The 15,421-nt window shown below is 30.3% G+C and overlaps 1 protein-coding gene across 20 annotated transcripts in view; it reads left to right on the top strand.

Annotated features, from left to right (window-relative positions):
- LOC132746467 (multiple epidermal growth factor-like domains protein 6) overlaps window positions 1–15,421 on the top strand; it is a 66,066-nt gene that overhangs the window by 36,060 nt on the left and 14,585 nt on the right. For 3 of the 20 annotated variants that reach the window (XM_060735634.1, XM_060735624.1, XM_060735625.1), the window contains 20 exons: window positions 593–724; window positions 1,478–1,600; window positions 2,239–2,370; window positions 3,399–3,530; window positions 4,747–4,878; window positions 5,351–5,482; window positions 6,016–6,147; window positions 6,613–6,744; window positions 7,296–7,427; window positions 7,756–7,887; window positions 8,422–8,553; window positions 9,034–9,165; window positions 10,059–10,190; window positions 10,719–10,853; window positions 11,426–11,557; window positions 11,929–12,060; window positions 12,566–12,697; window positions 13,068–13,199; window positions 14,371–14,502; window positions 14,923–15,054. In XM_060735634.1, coding sequence (XP_060591617.1) covers window positions 593–724; window positions 1,478–1,600; window positions 2,239–2,370; window positions 3,399–3,530; window positions 4,747–4,878; window positions 5,351–5,482; window positions 6,016–6,147; window positions 6,613–6,744; window positions 7,296–7,427; window positions 7,756–7,887; window positions 8,422–8,553; window positions 9,034–9,165; window positions 10,059–10,190; window positions 10,719–10,853; window positions 11,426–11,557; window positions 11,929–12,060; window positions 12,566–12,697; window positions 13,068–13,199; window positions 14,371–14,502; window positions 14,923–15,054 — 2,634 coding nt within the window. The remainder of the gene's footprint in view (window positions 1–592; window positions 725–1,477; window positions 1,601–2,238; window positions 2,371–3,398; window positions 3,531–4,746; window positions 4,879–5,350; window positions 5,483–6,015; window positions 6,148–6,612; window positions 6,745–7,295; window positions 7,428–7,755; window positions 7,888–8,421; window positions 8,554–9,033; window positions 9,166–10,058; window positions 10,191–10,718; window positions 10,854–11,425; window positions 11,558–11,928; window positions 12,061–12,565; window positions 12,698–13,067; window positions 13,200–14,370; window positions 14,503–14,922; window positions 15,055–15,421) is intronic. The other 17 variants (XM_060735630.1, XM_060735631.1, XM_060735633.1 and 14 more) reach the window with 17 other exon arrangements.

Raw genomic sequence — 15,421 nt, 5'->3', positions numbered from 1 at the left:
TTGATACAAGTATCCTGGAAATTGGTCTGAAAGATTGTTTTGATGATTTCTAGGTCAAGTTTGAATATGTGTCACCTGGGTAAAAAACTAGGTCGCACTGCTCAAATATGGATAATCCTTGTTAACACTGTAGTGGTCACATTTTTGACTCACCTGTCGTGAGACTTGGTCAGAATGCTTGTCTAGGTAATTGTTTGGATGAGTTTGATAAGTCAGGTGAGCGATCTAGGGCCATCATGACCCTCTTGTTTGTTTTTCGTGTACTTTTGAAATAACATGTCTTAAACGTTACTCATTGACTTATAACTTAATGCATCTTACTCATCTGTTGCTTTTTGGCAATAAGAACTGTTATAGCGAATAAGTATTTTGTGTGGAAGTCAAAATACTACCTGTTGATAATTTTGCTACTTTTATGACAAATTATTTCACATTTATCGCTACTTTCTTCAGGGAACAAGCATTCAACATTCCATAAAACCATTATTTAAACACTATTAAATTCATGTTTGCGTTTCGGAAGAAGTAAAAGATATGTTTTTATATATTTCTGAGGCAAAATATGCTTTTTAACTAAATACATTTTTGCCAGGGTTTGGAGAAAGTTGCACTATACACGAAGAATGCGGGGCACTTCAAGCTGCCTTTTGTAGTGACGATGTTTTGAGAGTGTGCGCCTGTCCGTTTACGTACAAACAAATCGACCTCGCCTGTTTACAAATAGGTTAGTAATTTAATATATCTTGATATGAGTTGAAATTGATTTCTGATTGAGACATTAGAGTTTGTAATTTAAGATTTTGATTTGTTGTCAATACACATGATTCGTTAGCAAACAAGAAAATATTTGTGAACAATAGTTTGTATCTTAATTATACATACTATTAAAAAATATAACGTAGCTACACAAGTTTTAATATAATTCTTAAATCAGTGAATGCAAAACTTACTTGTCACAGTATTGTTTTTTTTTAGACTAGCTGAAATAAGTTTAGTCGGTGTCTGTTAATATTACAATACTTTTGTGTTGATACCCCCGCATATTAAAGTTTAAACGTAATTATAACTTATGTTTTTGTCTTATTTATGGCTGAGAATTAACGCTTCAAGGGTATGCCACATTTTTTTCACATAGAACAGTTGTAGCAAATAGATAATGCTAAAGACAATTAAAAATATTCTCCGAAGTAAAATGAAATCTATTTTTGTGCTATCATTTGTCCGATCTGAGTGAAAAGCATTGCGACGCTTTTATAGTTTGGGTCATTTTTTCACAATTATAATAAATATTATTAAGCGTATGATCTAAAAAATTTGCACACAAGTTACTATGTAGACCTACATGAAATTGAACATTTATCTCAAAAATATTTCAAGTCCCGTTATATCAAAAAAACCTCAGTGGTCCTTTGAGAACTTGCTTGCAAAAAAATCTAAAATCACTAAATGCAATTATGTGTTTCAATTTTAACATCAGGTCTTGGTGACACCTGTGTGAGCACTTCTGAATGTGCCAATGTCAACTTTGCTAATTGTAATGCCGGGATCTGTAGATGCAATTCCGGTTACACCCAGGAAGGCACCCAATGTTTCAGGCGAGGTAAATATTTTTGATGATATTTTTTTCAAGAAATGTCATATAATCATACAAACGATCCAGAAAACCAGAAAATAGTTTCTTCTATAACTTTGGTTAAAAACTTCATAAATTTTGATGGGATAAAGTGGTGAGCCCGCTCTTTTTTGTGAGTAACACTTACATAGAATTTACTTTGGTAAAAATAAGTATTTTTATCGTAAAGTGAAACAAGAAATAAATCAGATTTTTTTTCTTGTAGTTTAAACCCTGTTTTTGAACAATTAGAAATTCATGCGGTTTCACTCTACGAAACAAAATACTGCCCCCCCCCCCCCCCTCCAAAAAAAAAGAACTTATTATTTGTTTATTCACTAGAATGAGCGGTCTCTAAACTTTATCCCATTAGAAATAATATTATATTTAAAAAAACTGGTGAAAATAATATCTGGACCATCTTTTGTACCATCTAAGCATCTTAAGAACTTTTTTTACTAAATTTAAGCTAACACTTGATAACGTAAACTTTTAACGATGCATTTCTTGTTCGAAAAAACAAACCATTTAGCGAAAATAAAACGTCCCTTGTGTTGTAACAACTTACATTAAAACTTATCGGCATGCATGTAAACTAAACTATCATTATAATTTTTGTTTTAAAGGGCTTGGGATCCAGTGCTCATCTAACTCTGATTGTACTGGAATAGGAAATGCTGAATGTGACATTGGGAATACTGACACGTGCGTTTGTCAAGTTACTTACAGAGAACTGAGCGGCCAATGTGTATCAATAGGTTATAAATAAATTCTCATTTTCATTTTGCTTTTTTTGCAAGTGCAACAATCCATATCAAAATCTCTATAGTAATTAACCTTAATTTTATGATCAGAGTCCAAAAAATCATATAAAATTCATATTGTATTTGATGTTTCGTCTTTAGTTTGGTAGTGTGAAATAGAAATGTCGCTCTCTATTGGCGAGTACAGTACTGATTCTATTGGACTCGTTCACAGCTGCAAAAATTATATTAGGTTCGGTCAGCACCTCATTCAGTACAGGTTTGATAACTATGATTTCGTCAAATAGACTTTAGTATTGCAATGTACATGTATAATGACCTTATAATCTTCCCCATGTGTGAAATAACATTGGCGCAGTAAAGAAGGATAAAAATTTTTGTCATATGTTGCGGTTCAGATCGTAATATCCGTCCCGAAGGGACCCACCTATTTGGCGGCAACGATACTTGTTTAAAGAAAATTAATTGTGATGAATTCTGTGAGTTTTGCCATTCCATAAAAATATTTTTTTCACATTCTATACCTATAATTCAATTATATCGTTTAGCTATATATAATATGGCAACTCGTTAATGGTCCTATAGAAGCATTTCACATAGCAATTTTTACCTCTCCTTGCCATTTTAAGGGTCATTTTTATAAAACTTGTATGCTTATGCTTAAGATAAGATAAAAATTTCTCATAATTTTGTCATCTTCAAAAAAATCTTTTAACATATTGGTGCTTAAGTACTATATTCCTTCATATATGTAAAAGAATTTCATAATTCACCTAAATCAGCTGATTATAGTGTTTCTTTTTATATAGTTTGTAAATTATATTATATACAATATTGCTCTCCAAATGTCTACCAATTCTGGCAAGGGAGTTGAATTTTTTTCAAAAAAATCGGGAACTATCTAACTTATATATATAGCCCAGTATGAGTATGGAAAAGACAATTAATTATTGGTCAAGAAATATGATTATCTTTCGAGTATCTATTTGCAATTGCAAATAACTTGTTTTATCATGTTTAAGGATACGGAGATAGTTGCAGAACTAACGCTGACTGTGGAAGACTAACTTCAGCTCAATGTGATTTATCAAATACTAGAACTTGTATCTGTCAGACTGGATATAGATGGAACAATAATATCTGTGAAAGAATAGGTAACAAATTGTATTCCATGATTTCCAGTGTTTTACTGTAATATATCAGATGATTATATTCTGATAAACCACTACTGAAATTTGTAACATAAAATTTTCACTGTACCGGACTATATCTGAATGCGAATGAATAGAAAATCACAACTAAATTGAATAACAGGCAGAAATAAATGCTGTCATACGTAAATTTTGCATCTTTAGGAAAAGAAAGTCGATTTTATTATTCATCATGTTAAAAATGTAACGAAATTAGAGAAATTTAACAGCACTATATTTCAAAACTAAGATGTGACGTCATGACGTGATGATGTCACGAAGGAAAATGCGCGACGTTACACTGCAAAATCGGTAAAAATACTTAAAATCACTTAAAAATCATGAAGTGAAAAGAAAATTTCTTTGTTTTACATAAAAAATTGAACTATATTTCATTCGTGAACACCAGCTAGTCTATTTTCACTCGTGGCCACGCCACTCGTGAAAATATTGCATCTGTGTTCTTGTAACACAATTGATGTATTTGCAGAATGAAATAACTGATGCATTATCCCAGACTTATTATTAGCTGCTGTGGCAAAAATAATTTTACCTAGCATGAAAGAATTTCAAATTCTATGTTCTGAAGCTGTTGATGCCAGCGGAGCCTCTTTTGTACATGTTTCTAATTTGTATAAAAATATTAAACTTTTTTACAATTGCCATTTGCACACTTGCACTAGCGTAAATTTGAATTTTGAAAATGTTGATAATTGCTATACAGTACCTGTTTAATTGGAAAAAAGAGAAGATATGTTACTTGTAAAATTCTGTACACTAAAGGCTTTTTTAATGCAGTATGAATACATATTATTTTTAAAAAAATGGCGTTTACTTTTTCAACAAAGAACTATCTGAACTAGATAAGTTATACGGAATGTAGCTTCCCAGCCATAATTTGTGCATTCAGTTATTCAAATTATACACATTCAGTTAATAATTCAATATATTTCTGCAATACGAATATTTTTATCTAAAGATCAGCATAGTATATCTTTGACAGTTAATTGCGTCATTTGGTTATCGAAAAATATCTACTAATTATCCATTTCTAAAGTTACATTATTACCATATATGTTTTTACAGAATATAATCATTGCACTAACATGTAATAAACGTACATTTTAAATGCATAATTTTGTTTTGTTTTGTATTCTTTAATAGTGATTTTGTTTTACAGGACTTGGAATCCAGTGCTCATCTGACTTTGATTGTGCTGGAATAGGAAACGCTGAATGTGACACTGCCAATACACGCACGTGCATTTGTCAAGTTACTTACCGGCAACAAAACAGTCAATGTGTGACAATAGGTAATATTGTACCTCCGTTTGCCATTCCTTTAGTTTAAATTCCTTATGTTTTGGTTTGTTTAGCTTCATTTTACCACAGGTGCTCTTCATTTCTCTTACCCAAGAAATAAAAATATCTTTTTTATTGTAGTTCGATTTTTGCCAAATAAGTATGGCTTATTTGAAACTAAAAATGCCATACTTGAGACTTTTTTTATTGCTTGACTGTTCCCACTTTTAAATGTAATGTTCATCCTTGTAAAATGAAAATAATTAAAATTATAAGATACATTTTTGTTAACTTAATTTACTGATAAAGAGGTGATTTACTTAGTTGAATTTTAAAGTACTGATCCAGACACATGTAAGTTTTTTTTTATTTTGAATAGGTTCATTTATTAAATGCATGTTTTAAAATACAAGTCATCTCTGGTAGTAGTATTAAGGTCTCGTTCTTTTAATAAAAATATCATATATATATAAATGTCATTAGGATATGGAGATGGTTGCAGAACCAATACCGACTGTGGAAGACTAACTTCAGCTCAATGTGATTTAACAAACACTAGAACTTGTATCTGTCAGACAGGATATAGATGGAACAATAATTTCTGTGAAAGAATAGGTAACTATTTGCTTTTGAATTGTGTTTTAGTCTTTAAATTATTACTCTTTTGACTTTTTTTTGCTTTTGCGATAAAAATTTTACTTTTACGATAAAAATTCATGTTACACTTAAAAGGATTTGCCATTTGAATTTGATAGTAATCTATTTTATATTTTCTCTTCAATAAAGCTCTTTGTGTAACATGTAACATATAAACGTTTACTAAATAGATTTGAAAATAGTCCATTTGGAATACTAGAGTATGTGTAAAATTTATGAATAACAACATTTGCCCTTCGAGTTCATTAAATATCCCAAGGTTTGGTAGCCCTTTAATTCCACTTATATCTTTGCTTTTGTTTCGTTTAAATATACACATTTGCTTCACATATTTTAAGTGAGCCTATTAATGTACTATCTACATTAATTTAAATCGAAGTAAATCTGGGATACACTATTTGATAAAGTTGCAATATTTGTATTCCAATTACGTTTGAGTAATCTTTATTCTCCCGTACCAACTAAAAATGCAACAATGTTATAATATTTAGGACTTGGAATTCAGTGCTCTTCAGACTTTGATTGTGCTGGAATAGGAAACGCTGAATGTGACACTGCGAATGCACGCACGTGCATTTGTCAAGTTACTTACAGACAACAGAACAGCCAATGTGTTGCAATAGGTAATATTGTACTTTCGTTTGCCATTCATTCAATTCAGAATCCTCATGTTTTATTTGATTTGCTTCATTTTACTACATGTGTTCTTCATTTCTCTTACACAACAAATAAAAATATATTTTTATTGTAGTTTGATTTTTGCCAAATAAGTATGCCTTATTTTAAACTAAAATTGCGAGACTTGAGATTTTATTATTGCTTGACTGTTCCCACTTTTAAATGTAATGTTCATCCTTGAAAAATGAGGATAATTGAAATTACATGATACATTTTTTAACTAATTTTACGGATAAAGAGGTAACTTACTTAGTTGAATTTTAAAGTACTGATCCAGACACATGTAAGTTTTTTTTTATTTTGAATAGGTTCATTTATTAAATGCATGCTTTAAAATACAAGTCATCTCTGGCAGTAGTATTAGAGTCTTGTTCTTTAAATAAAAATATCATGTATATAAATGTCATTAGGATATGGAGATAGTTGCAGAAGTAATGCCGACTGTGGAAGACTAACCTCAGCTCAATGTGATTTAACAAACACTAGAACTTGTATATGTCAGTCAGGATATAGATGGAACAATAATTTCTGTGAAAGAATTGGTAACTGCTTGTTTTTAAATTGTGTTTCAGTCTTTCAATTATTACTATTTTTGATTTATTTTTTTTGCTTTTGCGATGAAAGATTTTGCTTTTGCGATAAAAGTTCATGTTACACTTAAAATATTTTGTCACTTGAATTTGAAAGCACTCTATTTGATATTTTCTCTACACTAAACCCCTTTGTATAACATGTAACATATGAAACGTTTACTATATAGATTTGAAATTAGTCAAATTGGAATACTAGAGTATGTGTAAAATTTATGAATAAGAACATTGGCCCTTCGAGTTGATTAAATATCCCAAGGTTTGGTAGACCTTTAATTCCACTTTTATCTTTTCTTTTTTTCGTTTAAATATACACATTTTCTTCACATATTTCAAACAACTGTTTTAAGTGAGCCTGATATTGTACAGTCTGCATTAATTTAAATCAAAGTTAATCTGGGATATACCATTTGATAAAATTGCCACATTGATATTCCAATTAAGTTCGAGTAATGTTTATTCTCCCATACCAACTATAAATGCAACAATGTTATAATTTTTAGGACTTGGAATCCAATGCACATCGGACTTTGATTGTGCTGGAATAGGAAACGCTGAATGTGACACTACCAATACACGCACCTGTATTTGTCAAGTTACTTACAGACAACAAAACAGCCAATGTGTGGCAATAGGTAATATTGTAATTTCGTTTGCCATTCATTTAATTTAAAATCCTCATGTTTTTATTTGCTTTGCTTCATTTAACAACAGCTTTTCTTCATTTCTCTTACCCAACAAATAAAAATATTTTTTATTGTAGTTCGATTTTTTCCAAATATGTATGGCTTATTTGAAACTAAACATGCCAGACTTGAGAATTGATTTTGCTTGACTGCTTTCACTTTAAAATGTATACGAGCATAATTATTATCAATGTTCAAGTCATCTCAAGCATAATTAAGGTCTCATTTTTTAAATAAATATATCATGTCTAAATTGTATATATATAAATGTCATTAGGATATGGAGATAGTTGCAGAACCAATGCCGACTGTGGAAGACTAACTTCAGCTCAATGTGATTTAACAAACACTAGAACTTGTATCTGTCAGTCAGGATATAGATGGAACAATAATTTCTGTGAAAGAATAGGTCACTATTTGTTTTTATATTGTGTATTAGTCTTAAAATCATTTCAGCGATAAAAATTCATGTTACACTTAAATTTTTTTGCCACCAGAATTTGATAGCACTCTTTTTTATATTTTCTCTTCACTTAATCCCTTTGTATAACATGTAACATATGAAACATTTACTAAAAAGATTGGAAATTAGTCAAATTGGAAGACTTTAGTATGTGTAAAATCAAATTGTAATACTTTAGTATGTGTAAATTTTTTGAATAAGAATATTTGCCCTTCGAGTTGTATAGATATCCAAGGTTTGGCAGACCTTTAATTCCACTAATATCTTTGCTTTTGTTCCATTTAAATATACACATTTGCTTCACATATTCCAAGATACTGTTTTAAGGGAGCCTGATATTGTACTATCTGCATTAATTTCAAATCGAAGTTAATCTGGGATGTAACATTTAGTAAACTTCCACATTTATATTCCAATTAAATTTGAGTAATCTTTTTTCTTCTGTACCAACTATAAATGCAACAATGTAATAATTTTTAGGACTTGGAATCCAATGCACATCGGACTTTGATTGTGCTGGAATCGGAAACGCTGAATGTGACACTGCCAATACACGCACATGTATTTGTCAAGTTACTTATAGACAACAAAACAGCCAATGTGTGGCAATAGGTAATATTGTACTTTCGTTTGCTATTCATTTAATTTAAAATCCTCATGTTTTTATTTGCTTTGCTTTATTTAACTGCAGCTGTTCTTCATTTCTCTTACCCAACAAATAAAAATATCTTTCTATTGTAGTTCGATTTTTGCCAAATAAGTATGGCTTATTTGAAACTAAAAATGCCATACTTGAAAATATTTTTGGTCGACTGTTTTCACTTTAAAATGTATAAGAGCATAATTATTATTTATGATCATCTTTGTAAAATGAAGATAATTAAATTACAGGATACCTTTATTTAAAGAGATGACTTACTTAGTTGACTTTTAAAGTCATAATCCACCCACATGTTAGTTTTTTTATTTATTTTGAAAAGGTTCTTTAATCAAACGCAAGTTTTAAAATACAAGTCATCTCTGGCAGTATTAAGGTCTCATTCTTTTAATAAATATATCATGTCTAAATTGTATATATATAAATGTCATTAGGATATGGAGATAGTTGCAGAACCAACGCCGACTGTGGAAGACTAACTTCAGCTCAATGTGATTTAACAAACACTAGAACTTGTATCTGTCAGACAGGATATAGATGGAACAATAATTTCTGTGAAAGAATAGGTAACTGCTTGTTTTTATATTGTGTATTAGTCTTTAAATTATAACTATTTTTTTATTATTTTTTTTCTTATTTATGTTTTTATTTTATTTATTTATTTATTTTTATTTTATTTTTTTTTCTCTTTTGCGATAAAAAAATTTGCTTTTGCGATAAAAAATCATGTTACACTTAAATTGCATTGCCTCAATAATTTGACAGCACTCTGTTTTTATATTTTCTCTACATTGTATAACATGTAACATATGACACGTATACTAAATAGGTTTGAAATTAGTCAGATTGGAATACTAAAGTATGTGTAAAATCTATGAATAAGAACACTTGCCTTTCGAGTTGATTAAATTTCTCAAGGTTTGTCAGACCTTTAATTGTGACCGCCTCCGTGGTCGAGGGGTTAGAGTCGATGACTTCTAATCCAGTTACCTCTCTGGCGTGGGTTTGATCCCCGGGAGATGCTTTGGTAGTTTAGCACGGAGGAAGGTAGTTTTGTACTGGTGTAACTCTCCAGGAACGATGGTTAGGAAACTACCCGCCTATATGACTGAAATACTGTTGGGAAAAGGCGTAAAATGAAACAAACAAACAAACAAACAAACAAACAAACAGACCTTTAATTCAACTTGAAATATCTATTCTGTTTCGTTTAAATATACCCATTTTCTTTAAGTATTTCAAACTACTGTTTTACACGAGTCTAAAAGTGTGCTGTCTGCTTTAATTTTTAAATTGAAGCTAATTTTGGGATATACCATTTGATAAAATGGCCAAAAGAATATTTCAGTTAATTTCGAGTAATTGTTATTCTACCACATTGTCACTTGTAAATTTCAATTGAGTTTGTGTTATAATTTGTTATGTCTTGTACATTTTGAATGCCTACCATAAATTTTAGGACTTGGGATCCGGTGTTCATCTAACTCTGATTGTGCTGGAATAGGAAACGCTGAATGTGACACTGCCAATACACGCACGTGCATTTGTCAAGTTACTTACAGACAACAGAACAGCCAATGTGTGGCAATAGGTAATATTGTACCCCCGTTTGTCAATCGTCTACTTTAAATTTCTCATGTTATTTTGAGTATTTTGAGTATTGATACATTTTGCTACAGTAATTCTTCAATTTACTTTCCCAACAGATAAAAATGTCTTTTTAAGGTTTTGCTAAATAAGTATAATTTATCTTATTTTAAACTGTTAGACGACATTCTCAAGAATTTGGTGCTTGACCTTACCGCTTGTTAATGCGTTAGAATATGGTGACACTTAATCTTTGTTAAAGGTAGCCGATTAAAATTGCATGGTACCTTATCACAATTAATTATTATTTCGGGGAAGGGCTAACTATACTGGAAAGGAGTGACTAACTGGTGTAAAGGTGCTTTTATATTTCTCATAAATTGACTTTCTAAGAATTGATCTATAAAATAATACATGTTAATTTTACACCTTGAATAATGTTTAATTATTGAATTCCTGTTTAACTGGAACAATATTGAAATTTAATTTAATCTAAATGCTAGTATTTATTCCTATGTAAACATCTCTTTAGGATATGGAGAAAGTTGTAGAACCAACGCCGATTGTGGAAGACTAACTTCAGCTCAATGTGATTTAACAAATACTAGAACTTGTATCTGTCAGACCGGATACCGATTAAACAGCAACAATATCTGTGAAAGAATAGGTAACAATTGTTTAAATATCTGTCTGAGTCTTTGAATTATCATAACAATTGTTTAAATATCTTTTTAAGTCTTTGAATTATCACTATTGATGTTTTAAAAAAAAATGCGTTGGTGATTCAATTTCATGCTGTACTAAAATTGTATTTTCCAAGATAGTTTGATCAAACTTTCTTTTTAATTTCTACAAAACTAAAAAAATGTGAAAGTTCTCAAATCATAATACTAGGATACATAAATATATAAAATTTATGAATATGAAATAAGAAATAAAAAAGTACAACAGGAGAGTTGTTGAATATAGTCAGTGTTTGGCAAAACTTAAATTTTCTTATAGCATGTTTTTGTCTTTGATTTAAATCTTCACATTTGCACCACCCAGTTAAAACTTTTGTTTTACATGTGTTTAAAAGTTGTTTAGCACGAGACAGATATTTGTAAATTTTCTTTGATTTAAAGTCAAAGCTCATCTTGGGACAAAACAGTTCACCAAATTGTCACATGTAAATTTCAATTGAGTTTGTATTATGTTTTGTTTTGTCTTTACCTTTTGAATGCCACCCATAAATTTCAGGACTTGGGATCCAGTGTTCATCTAACTCTGATTGTGCTGGAATAGGAAATGCTGTATGTGATACTACGAATACACGCACGTGCATTTGTCAAGTTACTTATAGGCAACAAAACAGTCAATGTGTGACAATAGGTAATATCGCCCGTTAATTTGTTAATTTTTTAATTTCCTTTAGATAAAATCTTTATGTCTTTTGCTATTTTGTTATGAAATATTGTACCAAATTCATCGACCATAACAAATTTAAGTAAGCAATGTAAATCAGAATTACTTACTAGTTTAGACAGTGGATTTTATTGACTAGAAACTTAACAAATATTCTAGAAAAAAATCATTTGAAATGAAGATAATTAAGATAAATATATTTTATATACATGTACTATAGTTAAGGTTTCCTCACAGTAAACCATAACTTTATAGGCACATTTAAATCATATCAATGTAAGCTGATATTTTGAAGAAGATTTTAAATGAATTCAAATTTTTATTATAAACGTCGTTAGGATATGGAGATAGCTGCAGAACCAATGCCGACTGTGGCAGACTAACTTCAGCTCAATGTGATTTAACTAACACTAGAACTTGTATCTGTCAGACTGGATATAGATGGAACAATAATATCTGTGAAAGAATAGGTATCTTCTTGTTTTAAATTGTGTTTAAGTTTTTGAATTATCACTATTGTTTAATTATTTTTGCGTTTGCAATAAATATTCATGTAACACTTAAATTCTTTTTGCCACCAGAATTTAAATATTTCCTCTTCACTAAAGCCTTTTGTATAACATTAACATCTGACATGTACTAAATAAGTAAAAAATAGTAAGATTGAAATAGTAGAGTATTTTTAGATTGATGAATAAGAACTTATGCCCTTCGAGTTGATTGAATTTCCCAAGGTTTGTCAGACATTTATTTCCTCTCATATATTTGCTTTTGTTTCGTTATCATATACCAATTTACTTCACATGTTTTGAACTACTGTTTCACATTAGTTTTTTTTTTGTTATCTGCTTTATTTTTTAAATCGAAGCTAGTTTTAATATACCATTTGATAAAATGGCCACATTTTTATATTAAGTTCGAGTAATTTTTATTCTCCCATACCAATTTTAAATGCCTCAATTTTATAAATTTTAGGACTCGGGATCCAGTGCTCGTCTAACTTTGATTGTGCTGGAATAGGAAACGCTGAATGTGACACTGCCAATACACGCACGTGCATTTGTCAAGTTACTTATAGACAACAGAACAGCCAATGTGTGTCAATAGGTAATATTGTACTTTCATTTGTCATTCTTAATAACATTGTTCCTTTGTTTTTCACTCCCCTGTTTAAATGTGTCATGCTTTTATTTGGTTTGAATCATTTTTCTACTGTTGTTTTTCATTTGACTTCAATTATATCTTATTTGAAACTTTAAGATGCCATTCTCGATAATTCATTTGGTGTTATATTGTTCCCTATTGTAAATGCGTTAAACATTTAAAAAAAGACCTTATCTAAGATGATTATACCGGTTTAAAGGTAATTTGAGATTACATTTTGAAAAAAGGTTCCATAAACACAAGTTTTAAAGTAAAAGCCACCTCGTGCAGTAAATAAATGCCTCAATCATTATTCATGTATAACTGTCACTAGGATATGGAGATAGTTGCAGAACTAACGCTGACTGTGGAAGACTAACTTCAGCTCAATGTGATTTAACAAACACTAGAACTTGTATCTGTCAGACTGGATATAGATGGAACAACAATATCTGTGAAAGAATAGGTAACTACTTTTGGTTTGTTGTTGTACTTTATTTTTTCGATTATAAGATTTGTTTAATTGCGTTTGTGATATATTTTTCTTGTAACATGCCCACAGAATTTGATAGAATGATATCGTATTTTTTTACTAAAGAACATGGAACATGTGTGAAATTTTTCTTTGAATTTATTGAAAAATTGGTTTTGTGAAATAACTGACACTTACTCAGTTGAATTAAAAATGTTTGTCTTTTATATATTGATACTAAGGCCCTTTTCTATTGATAACACATTATGCCTTTCATGATTGTTTAACATTGTTAAATTATATTAAAGTTGCATGCCTCGAGATGAGCCAAAATATTTTTAAATCAAAATGTACTGAGATTTTCAGAAAATTAAAACGATTCATACATATTTCAAGTGATAATATATATGTTATGTGCGATTAATGACTGATTTTTGCAGTCACTGAATTTATCATAATAATATCTACTGCGTGACTAACGCAGCAGTAAGGACTATTCATGCAGATAGTTTAGCCAAAAAATTGTTAATATTGTCTCTAAATGTTAAAACCTAACTTACATGGTGCGTACAGACATTCAAACTCCCTTTATTAGTTCAGTATTGACTTTAATCTTTTCGTACATCAAGCTTGCCACTAAAATGACCCTAAAACGTCGCTAAAAATAGTGAGGATTGTATCAATCGCACAGTTCGTGCAGATGACATATTATCCTGATGTTGGCATTTATATTGAGAATGACTTTAAAACTGGATCCACTTTTAGACCTGATAGTATCATTCAGATTCTCAATACCCATGAATTCAATGTAAGAGTTAGATGACAGTTTTTGGTTAGTTAGTGTCTTAAATACAACATTTGATTGCATTGTCAGTTATAATTATATATTTAATGGAGTTTAAATGGTATACATTTCTTTCTTTTTGAAATTTTGTATGTGACGTCCATTTGCAAAGGTGATAATCCCGAGTAAATTGAACTGCTGAGGTGATACAAAACATGTAGTTTACCGAAATATAAAAGCGTGGGCCCTAAAATTGTCAAAGTAGTTTTAAAAAGCCCTTAAAAGTCCTTTCATTAATTTGCTCACTTAAGATTTTATACAAGTCGCTGTTTATTCTTTAGTGTTGTGATAATATATACAAGGTTTATTTTTATATTAAAGGGCTTGGCATCCAGTGCTTATCTAATTCCGATTGTGTTGGGATATCCAACGCTGAATGTGATACTGGGAATACTCGCACATGTATATGTCGAGTTACTTACAGACAACAAAACAGCCAGTGTGTAGCAATAGGTAATATTGCACCTACCTTTGTTGTTGTTTTTTTTTCTAGTATTCTTAATGCATAATTTGCTTCATCTACAAATCTTTAGTACAAGATACATGTATATGTTTTAGTGAGTTTTTGTTTCAATTTAACTATAAAATCACAAAAGAGCTTTTGTTGAGCAATTTAGCATCTCTCCTGCATGATTGATAATCGTGAGCATCTATTTAACAGCAAAGTAAGTGATATGACCAACACATATATAACATAGATAACAAGGAATTATCAGAATGAGCATAGTTAATTTTACATTTTAATATGTATGGTATTCAAACACTTGTAATGATATAATCCCGAAAGCTTAAAACTTAAAAGTTCTTTGATGTGTTATTGATTTAATACAACAACTGATTTCATTTAATCAATGAATGAACAAATTCCTCTAGGATATGGAGATAGTTGCCGAACTAACGCCGACTGTGGAAGACTAACTTCAGCTCAATGTGATTTAACAAACACTAGAACTTGTATCTGTCAGTCAGGATATAGATGGAACAATAATTTCTGTGAAAGAATAGGTAACAACTTGTTTTTGCTAGTCTCTTCCATGTTAGGCTTTGAATTATCATATTTGTACCCGTACTTAGTTTGGCTGGTACTATTAGAGGAAGAACATGCGATCCAACTGTTTGCATAATGTCGGTCTGGCCTAGTTGACCGCTCGGGACTGAACAACGCCTTCGATAATGAGCTCCTTAAAATAAAAGAAAAAGGAACAGATATTATCTTGGACTCAATGTTGTTTAAAGCATTAAAAATAAAAACATGTCAAAATATTTTCCAGTTTTTAAGGTTAAACTGATCTTAACAAAATTCACCCTTCACCAACTGCAAAAATTTTTTTTGTTTAGTGAAAATATTTTAAAAATGAGTGCGATAAAACCA

The sequence above is a fragment of the Ruditapes philippinarum genome, unplaced genomic scaffold (assembly GCF_026571515.1).
Source record: "Ruditapes philippinarum isolate M1 unplaced genomic scaffold, ASM2657151v2 ctg612_1_1_1_1, whole genome shotgun sequence".
NCBI classification, from domain to species: domain Eukaryota; kingdom Metazoa; phylum Mollusca; class Bivalvia; order Venerida; family Veneridae; genus Ruditapes; species Ruditapes philippinarum.
This window is presented reverse-complemented; position numbering and strand designations above follow the sequence as displayed.